We start from the raw sequence: 22,038 nt of genomic DNA on the forward strand, positions 1-22,038 counted from the left end.
TGTCACAATTTATCAATATTTTATTTTATAGATGGATACAACAAAATTATTATGAATGAAATTTCAAAGGCATGAATAGACTTGGGGCTTTCGGGCTTTCATGCTTATTAGTTGACGTAAGTGCTATTTATGCCTTCGAAAAGGAAAAACAAAAAGTTGTTGTATTGAAAATTATATTATAGTTTCATCAACCACATTTTCTGGGGCTTCGAACCGGTGAGAGCTGAAACTTATAACTTTAACTTATAACTTTAACTTTAACTTCAACTAATTCAGTATAATGAACATGATTACAACAGTTTTATGACATTACAATTCTACTGGGTTTCATTTCTGATGAGAGACATTTCAGCATTGCATTGCATTTACTCAAGAGCAGCAGCTCCAGAAATGATTTCAATTAGTTCTCTGGTAATGACAGCCTGCCTAGTTCTGTTGAAAGTCAATGTCAGCTTGTCAATCATTTCACCTGAAAACATCAAAAAATAAATATTAATATGCAAACCGAAAGCTAAAATCTGTACTAATAAGTATAAAGGTGTTAGGTCAGTTTTCATGATTTTTCAGGAGAGAAAAAACAAAGTTCAAAAATTCTGTATGAAATTCATGAATCATTATTGAAAGTATTAGAACGCTAATCATTGCTCTACATATTTCTTCACATGTTTACTGTGTCCAATAATGGTTTCTCACATATTGACATTTTTTATACAGGTGTAAACAAAAATGTGTACGACTGAAACCCTTTGAATCAAAGTATTTTATGACTTAACCCTTTTTGATCTTGAATTGAGTTGACTTGTATAATTTATATCAATGCCCTATTGCGGCGTCTTGAAGGGGTTAAGTTGACTGATATCATTTATATCAATACCTATTTCTTTTCTTGAAAGTTATAAGTTGCTTGTATCATTTTTACCAACACCTATTAGATTTAATCCCACCTTTTAAAGATTATGAGTTGACTTTTATAATTTTTATCAAACATGAATGATTTTTTTCTGAGATGTATCCATTTTACCCTGAGAATAACTCTAAAACAATACTACATGGACTTAAATCCTTTATACAAAAAAAGAGCAAATTTTCTGTATAAGAACATGTAGAAAAGTCAAAATCGACATTTTGTGACTTGACCCCTTTTTACTCATTATCCTTTTGAACTCATTAATTTTGAACTCATAACTTTTTTTACACTTTTGAACTCATTATCAGTACAGAAATTGAAATTGAAAAAATACATGAAATTCAATGAAATAAAATGAGAGTAATATTAGTTTAAAATGAGAATCAATTTTTAGGCAACCAATCGCAGTTGAATAAACTAACGGGCATTGGAAACTAGACGGGGCCGCTGAAAACAATGGATTACACAGGTAGAATTTATTTGTAGTGTGCAGTGTTTATTTGTATTCTTTTATTTTTTGGACAAATAGTCCTTCTTGAAGATTTCCTATACTTTGTCAAGAGTCACCAGGAAAAAAAAAAATCACATCAAATCAGAAGTTTTAGTAACCCTTCAGTGGTTGGCTATTGTTATTCAATTTCGACCTATTTTGGCCAATTGAATCACAAATCGGAGGAATATATTTGTGGTCCATTATGGTTACCTGAAGGGACTATCAGCCGTAAACCAGCGGTGGCCTGCAGTGATTGGATAAGACACACATTAATAATTATTTATCGATGATAAGTAGGCCTACAAATTTAGTTAAATCAAGAACATAATATATAATATTAAAATAAAGATTTACTTTTAAGGTTGAATTCAAGTTCATTTAAACGTTAAAAAAACTTGAATTCAAGGAAACTTGACCAATCTAAACGTAGTTTTAGGCTCAACTCACTACCTCGACTCAAAATCGTACGACTCCAATCGAGGACACTCCAGTCTCTCGACCTTACGACTTTCTTGCTCATTGTCACTACTTCAGTTCCATGCTACTCCATTTCTAACCTTACTTCATTAAAAATATAAGATCTAATTCGTCACTACTTAGCATGTAACAAATTTTATAATAATTATTATGAATATATTATCTTATCTAATTCCTATTATTGTATTATCTAAAATGATAGAACATCATTTTGAAATAAAAACACTCAGATATCGTCAAATTTTACAGTTTTAATTTTCAAAGTGGACCATTGATTTATTTGGAACATCACTTTCATAAAACATAACCTCACTTTCATTAAAAGTGCACGGTACTACGCAACTCAAGTCGAGGCTCGACCAAAATGTCGAGTCGACGCTCGACTCAGTCTCACAGTCGTCAGGTCACATAGACTAGAGTCGACTGGTCTGAGTGTCATCATTTAAAAAAAAGCTGCGTCGAGAAGAGACTAGAGTCACAGTTTCTTCTCGACTTGAGTCGTGTAAGTGTGAGTTGAGCCTTTCTTTTGAAGTTATGAAAACTTTAATTCATGTTTTCATAATCGTCCATTTAAACGTTGAAAGAAACTTGAATTCTAGGAAACTTGACCAATGTAAACGCAGCTTTTGGTGGGCCGTCCACTGGAACCAATTTCGTCCAAACTAGCATCGGCCGAAAACTGCCGAACGATCCCCCAACAAAGAAAGTTATAGATGCTCGTCCATTGCAACAGGTTCATACGACCGTGCACGGCCGATCAAGTTTTCGATCAGAATTGAATGGGATTTCCGGCTCTATCCGGCCAAAGTTGAGCTGAGACAACACAATCTTAACCTCAAAATTGTATCACAGTCTTGTCTGTTTTTGTTTTTTGAACTTGTTCTGTTTTATAAAGTTTTAACTATGGTCAATGAAAAGTTGATAAGTTTGGTTAAAGAGCATGTTCCATTGTGGGATATGCGAGACAAAAGATATCGTCTTGATGTTCAAAGGAATCTGTGGACAAAGTTTGCTGAACAAAATGGATCTGAAGGTAAGATTATTGTAATGAATAACTAATTTAGTGGATATATGTTTATTCAATTTTCAAAATTTCAATATAATCATTGTTTATGAAAACTTTTGGTGGCTATAATAGTAGTTAATTCAATAATTGGCAACCAGCCAACTACTGAACTAGACTGACGAAAACGGTTCCAATGGACGACCGTGTTCGGCCGAATTAACGGCCGGCAGATTTGTCCGATCCAACGGCTGAACGGATCGGTTGAATACGGTTCCAGTGGACGGTTAGCCTTAGGAACAAAGTTCTGTGCTTTGTCACAGTTGTTAAGTATTCTATTTGAACAAAGAGATTCTGTTCAAATGATTTGAACACAAAGTTCGACCCAAAAAATAGACAATAACAAAAAGTCGACTCAAAAAGAGATGACTGTATTATAATTAATAGGGAATTATTGTACTTGAAGGGATATTTGAGGGATAAAGAATTTGGAGACTTTTCTGACCTGCATTCTTAGTGACGTTGTCCATGGGACTGTATTATACTTGATAGGGAATTATTGTACTGACAAAAATCAACAAAATGTTCGACCCAAAAATAGACAATAACAGAAAGTCGACTCAAAAAGAGATGACTGTATTATAATTAATATGGATTTTTTTTGTTTTTGAAGGGATATTTGAGGGGTAAAGGATTTGGAGGTGATGACTTTACTTACCTGCATTCTCACTGGCGTTGTCCATGGGACTGTATTATACTTAATAGGGAATTATTGTACTTGAAGGGATATTTGAGGGATAAATAGTTTAAAAGGGATGACTTTACTGACCTGCATTCTTAGTGACGTTGTCCATGGGACTGTATTATACTTGATAGGGAATTATTGTACTGACAAAAATCAACAAAAAGTTCGACCCAAAAATAGACAATAACAGAAAGTCGACTCAAAAAGAGATGACTGTATTATAATTAATATGGATTTTTTTTGTTTTTGAAGGGATATTTGAGGGGTAAAGGATTTGGAGGTGATGACTTTACTTACCTGCATTCTCACTGGCGTTGTCCATGGGACTGTATTATACTTAATAGGGAATTATTGTACTTGAAGGGATATTTGAGGGATAAATAGTTTAAAAGGGATGACTTTACTGACCTGCATTCTCACTGGCGTTGTCCATGGGACTGTATTATACTTAATAGGGAATTATTGTACTGACAAAAGTCAACAAAAAGTTCGACCCAAAAAACAGACAATAACAAAAAGTCGACTCAATAAGAGATGACTGTATAATAATTAATAGGGATGTTTTGGTTTTTGAAGGGATATTTGAGGGGTAAAGAGTTAGGAGGTGATGACTTTTGTGTCCTGCATTCTCACTGGCGTTGTTCATGGGACTGTATTATTGACCGAAGCGAAGCTGAGGTCTTAGTTTCGACTCGATCGGCTTTTGTCTGTTTGATTGTTTGTACCGCAGTTACAGTCGCAGTTATTGTCAGATTTGGATGAAATTTGGTATACAAGTTCTTCGGAACAAGGCGCAGAAACGTATGTGTAACGATTTTTGATAAGACCTCTGGTTTTAATATAAATTGTGCCGCTCTAAAATGTGCTGTATTGAATGAATGGTATCGTTGGAATGCTATCGATAGAGGACAAGAGTTGTCAGCGGTAAACCTTGAAACCTGTGAGCCGCTCCAAATCATACTGTATTTATTAATTGAAGAAAACTTCTCACTTGATTGCACCATTTCTTCCCATTTCAACACGAAATTTCCCTGTTTCATAGATGAATAGTTTCTAGACCTACCGAACCGGCCGGAGACATCACAGCATAGTTAGTTAGCTCTTGTTTTCGTTTTAGTATGAGATCGGAAACCGACTTGTGAGCATATACATTCTGCATAGGCATAGCAAGCCGCCATAACATTGAATCCACTTTTCATGAAAAACTTTATTAGCAACCTCCTGTCATTGTCACCAACAAACCCATCATTTTCCGTCTCACTATCGTCTGTGAGACGATTCATCGTCTAAATTGCCTACTCAATATTCCATTCTTCTATCAGTTGACCGATTTCTTGTAATTGATTGTAAGAAAAATTGTAATATTGTAAATATGGGGACAATATGAAGGTACCTCCTTGAGAGACATTTGTAAGTCCGGTGTCCCTGGAAACAATGTCTTTAGCACTTTCAATGGAGAAAATAATACTTTTTGTGTAGTTGAGAAGTTGATATTGTGGTAATTATTCATATTGAATGAAAACTTTTTATTCAATGTCTTTTTCATTCAATGAGAAAATAATAGATGACATGGATAAATCTTCACAATATAGTGTACTTTCTTAATGGCCCTTCTTATTAGTTTGAAAGTTGTAGGCTATTCATGAGCGAGGTCTACTGTTCGCAGAACTACTAGTACTTAATAGGGAATAATTGTACTTGGAGGGATATTTGAGGGATAAATAGTTTGAAAAGGATGACTTTACTAACCTGCATTCTTACTGGCGTTGTCCATAGCAGTCATACGTGAGGACTGCTCGCTGCAAGCACTCTCCTTCATGGTGTAGAAAATGAGCGAAGCCAAAGAGAACTCCATGTAGCTCTTGATGACTTCATTGTCGAGTGAGTCGTACACGTTGAGTTTGGGAGCAGATTCAACCGCTGCGGCACTAAACAGTGGCAGTTCAGAAGTTGTGTATGAAACCACTGACCTGTTTCAACAAAATATGTATTATAATTAGTATTTGTATAGTATACTTTGTAGAGTACATTGATATTAGATTAAATACTTGTTACAAGTGAGTTAAGCCTCGCACACACACACATCGATTCATGTTCGTACGATATTTTGCCGTCATAAATTCTATTAGATAAAACAGATGACGTTTGTCAAGTTCCCTTCAATCTGATAGAATTCATAAGGACGGCAAAAAATCGTACGTCCAAAAATCGATGAGTGTGTAACTAAACTTACTTGAACTTGTTGTAGACGATTTTTCCAGCGGAGAGGTTCTCCTTAGTTGTTTCCGATGAAATCCTGATGTATTCTATCAGATTAAACGGAGCTTGACAAACATCATCTGTTTAATCTAATAAGGACGGCAAAATACCGAACGAACAAAATAGTTATTTGTGCAACTAGTGCGCAAAGTGACAGTTTGCTGCACCGAAAGAAACGTTTACGCCCGAGCCGTAGGCGAGGGCGGAATGGTTTCTTGAGTGCAGCAGAGGTACTTTGCGCACGTATTTCACATTAAGTTTTTCCTACAGTTACCATGAATATGAAAAGTGGGTAATTATGGATAAAATTGCCTGAAATGCATCAAATGTTTTTCTGTGTAATTTTATTATTGATAAAAGCCTTAATTTATTGTCAAATTGAATAAAAATGTTGTCCTTGGTTATAATATAATAATGTAATAATTTGCGCGTTGTGCTTGGTTGCACCTCTGCTCACTATAGCAGCCACAGCAGTCACTGTTACCAACTTCATTTTGATTTTGCTGCACTGTTTCTCCATATAACCTACTGAGTATTTTGCGTTGCCATGTTGCAAATCTGGAGTGCAGAAAAATTTTTCCCGCACTAGAGCGGAAAAGTGATTCTTTGCGTCCTGTAATCAGTGCAGCAATGGCCACTTTTCAACGTAACTGTAGGAAAATCTATTTGAGTGTGCGGGGCTTTACAAGACATTCCTGCTATAGTATATTATTACGCTACAAGCACAGAAAGTTAGTGCTTACGGTATGAGGATAGTTTCCCGGGCGAGGCTTGCCGAGTTTGCCGAATTTGTTATCCGAATACCGTAAACACCTTTCTGAGAGAGTCGCGAACGATATTTTTCGCCACACTACAGGTATAGCTGACGCCAAAAAGTTAGGCGGTTTCGTGGATCTCTTGTGCATTCCAACAGCTGATGTTGTCAAGTAGAGTTGTCATCTAGCTTGGCTTAGGTGATGATTTTTAAATCAAAAGAGACAATAAATAGATGCATTGCATCAGCTGTGAGTAGGTTACACCATGCGACCCACAAAGCCTTTGCTTTGCCAAACTTTTTGGCATCAGCTATATTAAGAACAATAAATTGAATAAGAATGTTTTATGAGGGGGGGGGGAAACTTTTATGTCTCATATCTCAAGAACCAGACGTCGTAGGGTACTCAAAGTGGGGTGGAAATTTCCGATCTCACCCTCCTGAACACAATGCACCATATGGCACAGTTGTCCAAACACATTTTCAAAAAGCGGAAAGCCGTTAGCCAGAAAGAAACCTGTTCTGACGTCAGACGAGAGTCGTCTGCAAACTATGTCTTTCAGATCTACTTAGGGACTGGAAAACAGCTGCTTTCTGTGCAGTGTGGCGAAAAGTTAGTTATCGAAGAAACTCCAATCCTTGTAAAAGTGAATCCTTCTTATCAAAATTTTACTGTTTGGCTCAACTCACACTTACGCGACTCAGGTCGAGAAGAGACTGGACTCTAGTGGAGAGCATGTGTTTCCAAATGGTGACAATCAGACCAATCAGTCCGTTCACACAGTCATGCTCGACACACTTCGTTAGTGGCCACCCTTAGGCTCAAATCACACTTACGCGACTCAGGTCGAGAAGAGACTCGACTCTTGTCGAGAGCATATGTTTCCAAATGGTGACAATCAGACCAGTCGATTCTAGTCTCCGCGACGTCACCAATTGGAAACATATGCTCTCGACAAGAGTCGAGTCTCTTCTCGACCTGAGTTGCGTAAGTGTGATTTGAGCCTAAGGGTGGCCACTAACGAAGTGTGTCGAGCATGTCTGTGTGAACGGACAGGCAACGAACGAAAAAAGCATTCACGCGAAAGGCTTTGATCGAAAAACAGCTGTTGACAGCAGCTTCTAACATGGAATAAACTATTAATCACAATAAATAAACGACTGGAAAATTACAAACTATGACGCTACAAAATTAATTCAACCTGAAATGGAGAAGTGAGTGAAAAACAAACAGAAAAAAATTGAAGATACAAAACCTAACCTCAAAAAATGTTGCTGATGAAACAACATGCATGACAAGCATATGTGGACACATACATGTTCAACACACTTGCCCTGTCGTTAGTGGCCACCCTAATAACATGTGATACTCAGCAATGAAATTAGGAATAATGAATAGATTGACAACAGGAATTGAAATAAATTTCAAGAGCCAATGATCTCCCCAAAGCATCCTTCGTAGAAATTGGACCGTTTTCAAACTGGCCCAATCAAACTGTTGCTGCACTGAATGAATTACTAGACCACACTGTTATTTCATGATTATTTCAATTAATTGACACATCATAGAGTAGAAAACATTGAAAAGGTCGTCTTAGGGTCAACTCACACTTACGCGACTCAAGTCGAGAAGAGACTCGACTCTAGTCGAGAGCATGTGTTCCCAAATGGTGACACTCAGACCAGTGGACTCTAGTCTCCGCGACCTCACGATTGTGAGACTGAGTCGAGCGTCGACTCGACATGTTGGTCGAGCCTCGACTTGAGTTGCATAGTACCATGCATTTTTAATGAAAGTGAGGTTATGTTTTATCATTTTAGATAAGACAATAATAAGAATTAGATAAGACAATATATTCAAGGTGATGATTTCTTGATCCATTCCGAGCTGCTTTGTATAAACACACTTTTTCTATGTATTTTAACACGACATGCAGTCAATTATTGAGTAAATATTAAAAACTTTTACTTACTGACTGGAGTACTTTCAATTGCTTGGCAATCATTTTCAACAGTGTAGACCGGAAATGTTTTGATGGTTAGGAAGATGGTTGCCAAAACATTTCCGGTCTACACTGTTGAAAATGATTGCCAAGCAATTGAAAGTACTCCAGTCAGTAAGTAAAAGTTTTTAATATTTACTCAATAATTGACTGCATGTCGTGTTAAAATACATAGAAAAAGTGTGACAATATATTCATAATGATTATTATAGAACTTGTTACATGCGCAGAAGTGACGAATTGAATCTCATATTTTTAATAAAGTGAGGTTAGAAATGGAGTAGCATGGAACTGAAGTAGTGACAATGAGCAAGAAAGTTGTAAGGTCGAGAGACTGGTGTATCCTCGATTTGAGTCGACGTATTGTAAGTTGAGCCTTAGGCTAGTTACACATACACATCGATTTTTGGACGTACGATTTTTTGCCGTCCTTATAAATCCTATTAGATTAAACAGATTATGTTTGACAAGTTCCGTTCAATCTGAAAGAATTCATAAGTACGTCTAAAATTCGATGAGTGTGTAATTAGACTTACTTGAACTTGTTGTAGACGATTTTTCCAGCGGAGAAGTTCTGCTTTGTTGTTTCCAATGCAACCTTGGATGCATCAAGGAATGAGGGAGGCTTCCTACCAACTTCGTTAGCGACCAGGCAAATGTTCTTTCCATACAACCTGCAACAATTATTTGATTAATTATAAAATTATATTGAAACAACTCATGAAAAATTTAGCAAGAGAACCAGAAGAAACAATTATTAACATTAATTGAACAACCAAATAGAAAAAACTTAAATTTAAAGTAAAATAGAAAAGACAGATCAGTAGCTCGGTTTACATTAATTGTTTATTGAATAATATTCTGAGTTAGTAAATAATAGATTAAAAACGAGAAGTTGAAGCAAAATTAAAAGCAGAATGACAGCTCTGGGCCTTTGAAACTTGCACAAGTCAATCATGAAAAAAAGTTTAGGTACACTGTTTGATTAATGTCTCCATGTTGCTTTAAATAACTGTGAATGTGTGTCAAGAAATTTTGATATATTCTGTGATATAATTCCTAATGATATTGGATTGGCATTAAAAAATGTTTTCTCTAAGAGACTTCAACTTTGTTTTAGAAACCTTTGCTGACACAAAAAGTCTATTCTTTATGAATTTATTTGGGCTACCATATATTCACATTACTATATTATTAGTAATTATTTTGGCAGCAATGCTACTTTTGTTTTAGAAACCTATTATTATATATAACATCACCTAGTAGTCAAGTATATTATGCATTGTATTGCAATAAGTAGGTTATCTTATTGAATTCTTGGGAAAAATAACTTTCATTAAATTTTATATTATTCATCTAAATTCAAGGTTTTGACAAAAGTTATTTTCTCCTCAATTGGCTTGAAATAATACAAAATTCCATGATGCATTATACTTGATACATGTATCTTGTTCATGATACAGACTTCTGGAGAAGATTGCTAGATTTGTCTCCGAAAAGCGTGCTTGCTATTGCACCAAGTGCATGATACATAACACTTGATACGTGATACATGATACTTGATACATGTATCTTGTTCATGATACAGACTTCTGGAGAAAATTGCGAGATTTGTATCCGAAATCCTTTGAAAAGCGTGCTTGCTATTGCACCAAGTACATGACACGTACAGTTCGGGTACTGTAACAGTGCCTATCGGCGGAGGGCCTCTAGACTACAATACTACCCGTTCAAAAACATCCAACATTTTTGAAAATTTATCTTTACATAAGCAACAGAAGCTCTTTTGTATCTTCTCAAAAGCAACGTGTTGCATCCGAAAAGATACACAAGGAGCTTATTGGAGTTACGTCCTTTTAGCACAACACAGTTTACAGTCCAGGTCCTGTGTAGCTTTGCCTACCGGCTTAGGCTAGGGCCACACGAGCGCACAAAGTGCGTCCATTGCAACTTACTTTTTGACGTCCGTTGCAGAAATACATAGAAGTGAATTGGTGACAACACACGAGGTACGTGCGTACCAGGTAACGGAAGTCGTAACGGACGGTGATTTTTGAACTGCGCAGAAATGCTACAACGCACGTCGAGACATGCAAAAGTTATTGCTTCGTCTGGTTCAATTGCGTAAATCCAACTGACGTTGACGCACCACACTCAACGCTCGTGTGGTGTCATTGGCGACGGCCGCAAAAAGTAAGTTGCAACGGACGCACTATGTGCGCTCGTGTGGCCCTAGCCTTATACTTGAACATTTTCAGTGGAAGCCTATCAGCTAACATTCGTTCAACATGCTATTTTAATTGATGATGATACGTTGCAACTCTCATTCATGAAGAATCTCTGTGTGTATGGAGCTTCCTCCATCTAGGGGTCTAGGGTCTCTGAAGCCTGGTGTTTTCGCAAAGCCATGAATATCACCTCGCGAACCATACCTTGCCTATATACCGATTCAAAGTCACGGGACGCGTACTGTAATACTTGATACGTGATACACGATACTTGATACATGTATCTTGTTCATGATACAGACCTCTGGAGAAGATTGCGAGATTTGTCTCCAACGCAGACGACTTGGGTGTTGGAAGAGTCCTCAGCCAGTTCAGTACGGATAGACCTTGCCACTCCAGTGTGGACAGCTCCACACAGACCTCTGTCCGATGTGATGGCCACAATCAATTTTCCACCTTCTGCCTTTTCCGGGACTGTTACCTCAGCTCTTTCGTAGAAAGACTGAAAACCAATATCACAACTCAGTATATTACAAGTTATCTTACGCCCTACCAATCAATACCAGTAAATAAATCAATCAATAAAACTAAAAAAACAATTACTATTATTAAACGAAAATCCTAATTAAATAATGTAATTCACCCCGAAGACTTCTGCTACTGCAGACATTGACAACAGGGTAAACAGCTACATGGAAATTCGATTAGCGCTACTATTCAAAAATTATTTGTCAGCCCGGGAAGTCTTCGGGGTGAATAATAGCATTTAATTTGGATTTTAGTTTAATAATAATAATTCATTCATTAGCATTTGAATAATTGCAATATCTCAGTAATTTCCATCTGTAAAAAAACAATGAATTGAAATGAAATGAAATGAAAAAGATTTTATTCATCCAAAAACTAGTACAATACCAGGAAAAATCTGTTTCTTATCATCTAAACATAGACATGTACAGTTATAATGATGTAACAAGATGATAAGATTCTTTTATAAGAATGAATAAAACAAAAAACGCCCCGAGGACTAGCCTGTGTGGGGTAATTTCTTTATCCATTACGAACTACTATAGGTTTCATCAAGTTTTAGCACTGAAATTACGACTTGCAGACTATAATAATTGTGAATATATGAAATATTTACTCACTGACTGAAGCATGCTTTTGAATCGCAGTGGATTCACTGTCAACTGACAATTATTGACATAAAATAATTGTGATAAATATGAAATATTTACTCCCCTACTGAAGCATGCTTTCGAACCAAAACTGACTTCTCTTCATTCTAAAATATCGATGCAATAATGTCGACATTCTAAACGTCGATGAAAATATACATTTTTGTGTAACATTTCTCCTTTTTAATGCTAGAATGTAGCTCTACAGTTTCAGACAGAGAACTATTGAAGAGTGTTCACTTCAAGTGAATAACAGCTACATGAGAATCAAGTCTTTTGGACGCAACTAATAACTGAATAGACTTAATTAAATTGATAAGTCTGTTGAACGTAATACTTTGATTAAACTTAGCCCCTAAATTGTGTATTTCTGGGCAACTGACATATTTCCAGAAATCGTTATGAGCCTTGCTTCTGTAATAATTGAGAAAATATAAATACAGCTGTAGTAGCTGGAAGTTTTTATTCGTGTCAAAAAATGTTGAAGAGTTTTCCATCTTGCTGATTTATAAACTTAATAAATTTTCAATATTTATCAACCTACAAAATTGACAATTCTTATACATTGAAATCTTTGGCGAAACTAATAAAAGTCACTATGGCCCATATGCACCATCTACGTGTGGCGAATCATCTGACTGCCACCTGTGATGTTTTCAACCGGCATAGTTTATTTATAACAGTTTATTTCAAATTTTATCCAGAGTTCAATTTTGTCATTCCAACATTAAAAATATTTCATCATTCAACTAGTTTCATTTAATCAATTTCAACATAGGAAATCAACAGATTAAATTCCTATATACGTTAATCTAGGATTACATGACGGCATGGTCGCATTTGATATAATTTAATCTTCCTGGTTTAAATCAACAGATTCCTTTGTTTAAACTGGAACGGTGCATATGGTCCTATTAATAATATAACGGACCAAATTATAATAATTATGTGGTTCGTACAGCAGCTGTTTGTAAGGTTAGTTGTCCTAGATGTTTATGAGCAGGCTTTATTTTCATATTGTGAATATTACGTTCATTGGATCAAAATGTAAAATAAGTTGAGATGGCTTTTGACAAAAGTGCATCATTGAATTAGGCCCAGCAAATTTTTGGACAATTTCTATGTAAATTTGGGAAAGGAACAGTTTTGGGCTTTAAGCCTCTTGTTCCTTTCCCAATCATGAATGATTGTCCAAAAATTTGCCGGGCCTAATTCAATGATGCACTTTTGTCAAAAGCCATCTCAACAATTATTGTTGAGAATGATAGTGTATGTATCAATGTATAAATAAATAAATAAATGCTAGAGGTGTTTGGCACGTAGGGTCCAAACTATAGTATAATAAAGGTCTTTGTTTTCAACGTGAATAAGAAAATAGTTTTTCTGTGTTACATCATCTCCGTTTCATCTATTTATGAAAATTGAGGAGAGCTTTTTCACTATAGTAAGATTCAGTTTTCTATGATGAATATATGGATACAAATGGGAAAATTTTCTTGAAACTTGATTATGTTGGTAACAAATTACTGTAGTCCTATCATTTTCACTGACTTGACAACTTCTCTATAGATCTGTTTTCTATGATAAATAAGTGATTTCAAACGGGAAAACATTCTTAAAACTTGATTAAGTTGGTAATAAATTACCTTTCTATTCTATTGCCACTAACTCAACGTAAACTTCTCTATAGATCTGTTTTCTATGATTGACTAATGTATTGAAACGGGAAAACATTCTTAAAACTTGATTAAGTTGGCAATAAATTAGCTTTCTATTCTATTGCCACTAACTCAACGTAAACTTCTCTATAGATCTGTTTTCTATGATTGACTAATGTATTGAAACGGGAAAACATTCTTAAAACTTGATTAAGTTGGCAATAAATTACCTTTCTATTCTATTGCTACTGACTAATAACATGAACTTCTCTTTAGATCTGTTTCCTATGATAGATAAATTAATTGAAGTGGGGAAAACATTCTTGAGACTTGATTATGTTGGTAATAAATTACCTTGGCACCCTCTCCGAAGCCACGTGCTTGCCTGAGGTCTCGCTCAGCCCTGGAGTACTTGGCAGCCGACACCATCTTCATGGACTGTGTGATCTTCTGGATGTTCTTCACCGACTTGAGACGGATCGAGATGGCCTTGAGGGTGGCCATGCCACGGGCCGATTGGCCCAGCTGAGGCTGGACAGCACTGCAACAAAAACAATTATTTACTCTTTATTCTCTATCAAAATCTGATGTATATTTGTTATTTTCTTGTTGCAATTTGTATTTGTTTTCTTTCATCTTATACTTGAAATCTTTGAAGTGTCATATATTCATTTTGTCCAAGTTTATTTATCTTTTGTAACTCGTTTTTTTGTAACTGTACACCCGCCGAAAAACTTTCGGGTTTGGCAGGACCATCAATTGTTTGAATTGCGAATAAAATTCTTGATTTTATTAGCTTACAAGATCGATTTATATTAATTCACATTCCATCTTCTATGAATCCATAGGGATTTTGAAATTGAAATTTATTCATAACACTGACAATTTACAAACAAATATGAATGAACTTAACAAATCAGTACAATAATTTTGAAAAAATAATTAACTAAAATAAATAATAAAATATTAACTTCTAATTCAAGTTATATGAATTAAAATAATTCAGAGCTAACAAAATCATTATGTAGCGTCAGAGTTATGATTAAGGTACTTCATAAGCTATTTGCTGAGTTGAAGTTACCTACTCTGAAAATTAAACTAATTTGACCTTTGTTGCATATTCCCTATAATAAAAAAATACATTGGACTAGATGAATAAATTGCCTTTTATTAACTGATCACAAATATTGAACTGAAATATTTATAAGTTAGATGTTTTGTTGCATACTTCCTATAGGCTAATGAAAAATACATTGGACTAGATGAATAAGTAGACTTTGAACCCCCCGGGCAGACGATGTGAATATCAGACAATTTAAAGTTCATGGGTCCGGGATGACTCAAATTGTGGAGACTGTCAAAGACTTGTCGTCTAAAAAGTTGTATAATAAATGGTCGAGGTTTCCCCGTAGATACACCACAGAGCACAGTGAGTGGTGATCCATGAATGGTCACGTCGGGGTCACCAATATAAAAATTTTGCTGCCTATTTCCTATAAAACAAAATACATTGGACTAGATGAATAAGTTGACTTAAATGAAATGATAACAAATATTTTCACTGTTCACTGTCGTGTGTGTACCCAGCCTTCCTCTTTAAAACTGAAAATCTTATCAGAATTCTAGCAGTATTCTCACAAAATACTTATGATTCATCTCTCTAACAGTTTCAAACTACCTTTATGAAATGTCTTTATATCGAGGAATTGATATCCCATTCCGAAGATGACTGTAATGGCAACCTACTGATGTTTCAAGAAAATCAGATGCCATATTAATCATATATCAGTGACAGTGAAAGTGACCGGCACAGTGAAAATATAATTTCCAAGAGTTCAAATAGGACTATTCATACTCGCTCGGCCGGGCTGAGTGTGAACAGTCCAATCAGAACTCTTCAAAATTATATTATTACTCTGCTGGTCGCTTAGACGGAAATCCAGCTTTAGTGTCTGAGGGAGTCACGGGGCAGTAGATCTAATTACGCTCATTACACCAGTGTCACCAGCCAGATTTTGACGGCCGATTACTGTCGCAAGCCCGGCCACCAATACTGGTCTCACTGGTGTCCCAGCTTGATTTATACTGATGGCTCTCAGGTGAGCCACTGGCGACCCAACCTGGTGGCCTAGTGTAATACGGGCCTAATGACATTCACTCATTACAAAACCGTAGGGCACCAAAACAGGAGAAAGCTGTACAGGGAACCACAAAAGCACGGTGGCCTTCATGTAAGTTAATACCCAAGTACTGTAATATTAATCAACGAGTAATTCACATAGTGAAAACATCGAATTATAACCTTGAATTGCTCTAGCAGACTCAAGCTCCAGACGAGCCTTCATTCATTAGCACTCCTAACCTAACCCATCATTAATAGGGTGATTCCGATGTTTAGACATTTCATAAAGTAGGAGAGGATCTATAAAAATGAGTTAATACACAATGCTAGTCATAGGATAGCTGTTGGATGGGTGAAGTTGAGCTAATAGACTAAAGATATGAATTGAATGATAATGAGTTTTGAAATCTTAAACTCCTATAAAGCGTTTAGAATAGATTTGTAATTAATACCGGGATAGATTGGTCTATGGACATTCAATAATCAAGATTGAATGATTTATCAGAGAATGCAGCCATGAACGATGAACCCTGAAGAACGAATTCCCAAGCAAAAGAAGACGTGGCTCTTTCGGTTCCCATGAATCTAAAATGTCTTTAACATAAATAGAATAAATCTAAATCAACATATTGAAATAATAATTAATTAAACTTACTTGATAGCAAGTAAAGACTTTCCTCCAGCCAACATCATTGTAATTCACTCCTTGTAATCGCCTTTCTCAAGGTGGAAGAGAAGTCGGTCAAATGATGAATTCAGGTTAACCTCAAAATGCATACAAAACTTCCCTTTGACATTCGGATTTATCAGTTTTGGATTTTGGAAAATTGATTTTAATCTCTGTGAATAAAGTGAGAAAAAAATGTTATATGATTTCTAATGTGAGAAATATTTTAATTAGGTATTTGAATAATTGGAAAGTTTATGAAATCCAGGAGATCAGATGATCACAAGTTACGTTGGTAGTGTAGATCTTGTACATTCAAAACAGTTGTACGTCTGTATCTGTAAACCAAGATTACCAAAAAGTTCCAAGATCTAAATTCCAACTTCCAACTTCCATTTCGAATGTTAAATATTTTTCCAAGTAAATTGTGTAGAATTTGTTGTTAGTTAGTCTAGCTGATTTATGTACTTGAGCGATGATGGCTGTCAGTATAAAAATAATGTTAAATGCTGTAGGCACAAAGAATTTGAAGTATTCCAGCTTTCTAAGGTAATTTTATCACTTGTTCCTTTTCATTGATATTATTGTCATTTTTGAAGTTATAATGGGTTTATTTCAGCGAGTTTGGCTTACTGATTAAGTCTGGATTGAAATGACTAAAGGCTTCTGTCACGGGTTTTGAATCACAGTATGAGAAGATCCTACTGCATCACCTAACCAATCATGATAAATTTGACACTTCAATGTGCATTCCGCATTGCAACTCTCCATTGGTCGTTTTCTATTTGTACCCACAATTATATATCAACTTATTCTAGCTCTATATTTCTGTAGATTTTCATGTGTAATTAAAAGTTATGCTGTACTTAGGGTTGATTCATAACACTAGTGTTAATGTCAGTGTAATCATTAGCCTATTGATTGGCAATGAAAATGCAAAATTAAAAATATCTTATTTAGGTTATTTACCGGTCTGGTATGGATGTATAGCTGAAGAACGAATGAGCCCGACTGTAGTATATAATGCCGCATCCACACTCTCGCCCAATGCGTGTGGATGGCTGCTCTCGCCTTCACTGGCCTTCGCTCGACAAATGGCGATGACAAGTGGCCAGCCGAGCATCCACAAAGGGTCACATTGCAGTGTGGATGGCAAGACCAACGTGGCCAGGCTTACAAGCTTGGCCAACGACTTGGCGATAGTGTGGACTAGGCATAAAAGATGTCCAGCAGGCACCGCCTGACCGGCAATCAGAGGGTGCAGGGTTCAAATACCAACCTGGACAAATATTCTTTTTTTGTTCTACATCAATTGAAAAATTATTATCCTTGCACAATATACTGGACACTCTAGTATTAGTTATGGATGCTTCCAGTGTTCTTTCATACGAGATTTTATTCAATACCTTAATACCTTCTTCTTAATTCTGTACTTGTGGTATCGTTGGCGTCAATACAAAAACACTAAAGTCTATGAGATATTACTTTTAACACGGCTCTTTCTGGATGACGGAGAGGTCCGATGCTCTATCCTCCACTAATCACTCCCACTACCTAGCAGCATTCTAATGCGTCGCGCGCAAACACCTCCCTCCAGCTATTGCCTGGCATTGGTCCAAAGTTGTTTACTGGTCAGCAGGTATATTTGTTTGTGTGATTACGAAGATATCATAAGAACGTAAAGCGAAATGACACGGCGCATCCAAATGTGCGCGGGATGACCGTCTCTGTCTATGCTACAAACTGTGGAAGGAGAAAAGTGTTTCTCCTCTTCATATTAAAAGTAATATCTCACAGACTTTACATAACACATGATTATGATCGATATGGCTGTGTGTGAACCCAGGTTTCAAAAAAAGAAAAAAAAACGGGCTAACAGGCCAAAATCTGAGTCAAGCCGTCGTCTAAACTGAAACTCTCGAACTTAACCTTTATTTGGACAATTTATTTTATGAAATTGGGATGAAAAGAAGTTTTGGACTGTAGTCTGTTTCTTTGTCCTTGAGTTGATTGTAAATGATAAATAAATAAACACTATTAGGCTGTGACCTTCAAGGATTTGGTTACTAATCTCTCAAATGCACCCCTGCTTCACCAGTGCTGGAAGGTTGTTGAAGAAGCTTAGCGCTCCTGCAGCACACCTACGGTCTCTGGATACGCACCCTGGGAATATCAATTACCTCTCGATGCCTGGTACTGTAGTGATTCACATCTGACCAGGTTACCAAGTCTTGTTGGTTCTTCTTGATGTACATCAGGTCAAAAATGAAGTGGCTGACAACTTTCAAAATTCCCAACCTAACAAAAATGAGCTTCCAGTGTGCAAGATGTTCACTTTCAGTGTGCAAGACCTTCACTTGCAGTGTGCAAGATGTTCACTTGCAGTGTGCAAGATGCTCTCTTGCAGTGTGCAAGATGTTCCCTTGCAGTCATTATCCGGGCAGCTTCAGTACGTCCACAACCTTATTTGAATGACCCCACAAGAGTAGACTGTAGGTAATATGACAGTGGAGAAGGGTGTGATACATCATGACCATGTAAGCCTCTGTCACATGTCCCCGCAGCTTCAGCAACAGGAAACAAACTCTGGACTGTCTCTTGGTCACCTGCTGAATGTAGCTATCCCAGCTTAGTCTTGTGTTCAAAATTTCTAGTTTATTTATTTCTGGACAGAAAAGTGGACTCAAATCAATTCAAGTGGATAGCATAACCTATAATTTGTTCATTCATAACTCTACCTTCATTGTATTATCATTCATCTCATCATCATCACCTATGGTTAAAATACTTCTAGAAAGTTCAAACTTCTAGAAAGGAAACAAACTCTGAACTGTCTCTTGGTCACCTGCTGAATGTCGCTATCCCAGCTTAGTCTTGTGTTCAAAATTTCTAGTTTATTTATTTCTGGTCAGAAAAGTGGACTCAAATCAATTCAAGTGGATAGCATAACCTATAATTTGTATTCATTCATAACTCTACCTTCATTGTATTATCATTCATCCCATCATCATCACCTAGGGTTAAAATACTTCTAGAAAGTCGCCTTTGTAAAATAATAAATAAATAAAGCATAGCAACTTCACAGGGTCTTGATTATCAGGCAGACTTCGTTACATAGAACAGATGATATGCTGGTTCTTGTTTCCAGTCAGATGAAATCGGCATTGTACAGAGGAATAAAGAGTATCCTCACTGCAAAACATAATCATGCGAATAAGTATATTGAGGTCCACGTTATAATGGCAGTGTTTGATTAGCAATGCTATTGCTATCCTTGTCTATCATTCAACAAAGCCAATAGCGCTATCTCTTTTTTGCTTTGCTCTGTTGCCATATCGACTTTTAACAATGTAGAATTAATAATTAACAAAATAATTAATATCAATTATTAAAATTCATTATGGAATTATTGAATAAAATTATTTATTGCTTGATAAAATATAATTGTTTATTGTGAACGAGAATGAACAGTTAATAATTATCACATCAATAAACCTGTATCAGCTACCGTCTTTAGAAGACATTGACAAGACAGAAGTTCGGCAACGTTGTTCTCCTATCTTTCTCCACTGCCATTATAACGTGGACCTCACTATAGTGAACATCACATCGAAGATCGAACTACCTTGTAGAAAAATATTCAGGAGGTGAAAGTATTCTGATTGCATCTTATTACAATAAGGCTTTACACAAGTTTGTGTTTTTTCAATGGTTCCAAATTTTCTTAAATAACTCAATATTATTTGTTACGAGTGGTAATTGAGTGGAATATTTCTAATCAATTTAATTATTCAAGCCTTCTAAATTCAAAATTTATAGTTTTCATGTTTATTTTGGACTAGAATTTTGTGAAAATTATACACGTGAAATTCTAACCTCATCTTGGACTGTGTCACCTACAAATTTGGAAGAAAATTTTTTTTTTTTAGATTACGTCTTGGGGACCCCAGGATGGAGTATAAGACAAGTCAATATACCATATAATATGCATAAGTAATATATATATATATATACATATGGTTTGGATATAACTCGCAGTATGTACCTAAGTAAAATGCTGTTCAGTTTATTTATAACATAGAAAATACTGTGTATTCAAAAACACAGAATGTCAAGACTTTGGAACCAACCCAGATATTCAGATGGAAAGGAACTCTTGGACACTATAAAATGTTCCATCGACCAAAAACTTTTTTAGTTAATTCTTGAATAAATACTAATAAAGAAATACATACTTTCCTGATTTTCCTGAAAATAGCACAAGGACTACCTTATTATTTTATCTACCAATGTTATTACATTAGTCTCATTTGTATTGCAAATAAATGAAATGAAGCTGTTTGTGAGCCTTTATTCGAAAATTATTAGTAAATATAGTCAAATAAACTTGTAAAATTGTGCTTTTTTTAGGTGTTTATCCACTAGTAGCACCGCTAATGATTCCAGCGAAGGATGGCTGAGTAAATTGCTGGTTCGTAAAATAGAGCCAACGAAAGAGTCACACTCCAGGATGCTCTCCGACAAGGAAGTTATATATGAGCTGCAGACTCATAATGTGCAACCTAGTGCTGTTGATCAATATCTCACCAATTAGTAAGTATTCAACTCATAAAACTCCCAACAAAATATCGGGAATTTTCTAAAGCGTTTTCAAGCTCCTTCTAGTTTTTAAATCTGTGACTTCACAACCACCTTTTGGTTGAATTCAAGATGAAAGAATTCTCAATTCAATTCGTTTATTTCCACTTGGCATACAATACATGTACATATTTATATTTGATATTCAACAAAATAAGAATCACATTTTTACAAAAACAGTTCAAAGAACATATTGATTGAGTGGAATTCCCCCAGTAAGACTATGCGTCTGAGATTGGGGGACAGTTCCTGCAAGCAGTATTATTCAGTAGTTATATGGTATTGTGTGTTATTAAGCATCCCTGACTGGCAATTGGGAGGTACCGGGTTCGATTCCTGGGCTGGCAACTAATTTTTGGATAGTAGTTCGAATTTTCATCTAGCTGTTAACCCTGTTGTCAATGTCTGCAGTAGCAGAAGTCTTCGGGGTGATTTACAGCATTTATTTAGGATTTTCATTAAATAATAATTATATATGGTATTATATTTACTATAAATTACAATATGTGTGATTAAAATTACAAAACTAAGATTCAGATAACAGTAGGTGAATTATAAGTGATTAAATAATATATTGTTGGGTGTAGCTTCATATCTAGAGTGGGAGAGCAAGAGGACCCAAAAACCGGAGGTAATTTATTGTATAAGCCTCTATTATGTTTTAAATCTCTAAATAGTTGAACGTGAGGTATGAGTGTATATTAAATGAATTTAGCATTTTGAAATATTAATGTATAAAGTTATTCCCCAATGCATTTACTCTTGCTAGGTGTAAGGTGAGTGAATTAGCCTCTCAGCTCCAATCCAGCCTATGCTGAGGAGCCATTTCATCAACGAGCTTTTAAAAATCACATTGCTGCTGCTCTCGGCCTCCCTCATATTATCTGCAACATTCCTGTATAAAAC

General features: G+C 35.8%; 2 protein-coding genes across 2 annotated transcripts in view; one reads left to right on the plus strand and one right to left on the minus strand.

Moving 5' to 3' along the window:
* LOC111046915 (ATP synthase subunit gamma, mitochondrial) lies at positions 1–16,817 on the minus strand. Its single transcript, XM_039442235.1, has 6 exons — positions 16,483–16,817; positions 14,060–14,246; positions 11,172–11,371; positions 9,178–9,315; positions 5,375–5,595; positions 1–469 (listed from the first exon to the last, which is right to left on the minus strand). Exons 1-6 carry the CDS (start codon positions 16,518–16,520, stop codon positions 366–368), a joined length of 888 nt encoding a protein of 295 aa, XP_039298169.1. The 5' UTR covers positions 16,521–16,817; the 3' UTR covers positions 1–365.
* The window catches only part of LOC111046924 (protein NipSnap), a 19,063-nt gene continuing 13,818 nt past the window's right edge, over positions 16,794–22,038 (plus strand). The window contains exons 1-2 of the mRNA XM_022332579.2: positions 16,794–17,043; positions 20,905–21,087. Coding sequence (XP_022188271.1) covers positions 16,970–17,043; positions 20,905–21,087 — 257 coding nt within the window. The 5' untranslated portion in view covers positions 16,794–16,969. The remainder of the gene's footprint in view (positions 17,044–20,904; positions 21,088–22,038) is intronic.

Source organism: Nilaparvata lugens, chromosome X (genome assembly GCF_014356525.2).
Source record: "Nilaparvata lugens isolate BPH chromosome X, ASM1435652v1, whole genome shotgun sequence".
NCBI lineage: Eukaryota > Metazoa > Arthropoda > Insecta > Hemiptera > Delphacidae > Nilaparvata > Nilaparvata lugens.

Excerpts from the sequence above, each read along its gene's own strand:
- LOC111046915 (XM_039442235.1), bottom strand. The coding sequence starts at position 16,520 with ATGATGTTGGCTGGAGGAAAGTCTTTACTTGCTATCAA. Across the intron at positions 11,372-14,059 it reads GCTTCGGAGAGGGTGCCAAG|TCTTTCTACGAAAGAGCTGA; the intron begins GTAATTTATTAC and ends ATTGGTTTTCAG. Across the intron at positions 9,316-11,171 it reads TCTCGCAATCTTCTCCAGAG|GTTGTATGGAAAGAACATTT; the intron begins GTCTGTATCATG and ends TAATTGTTGCAG.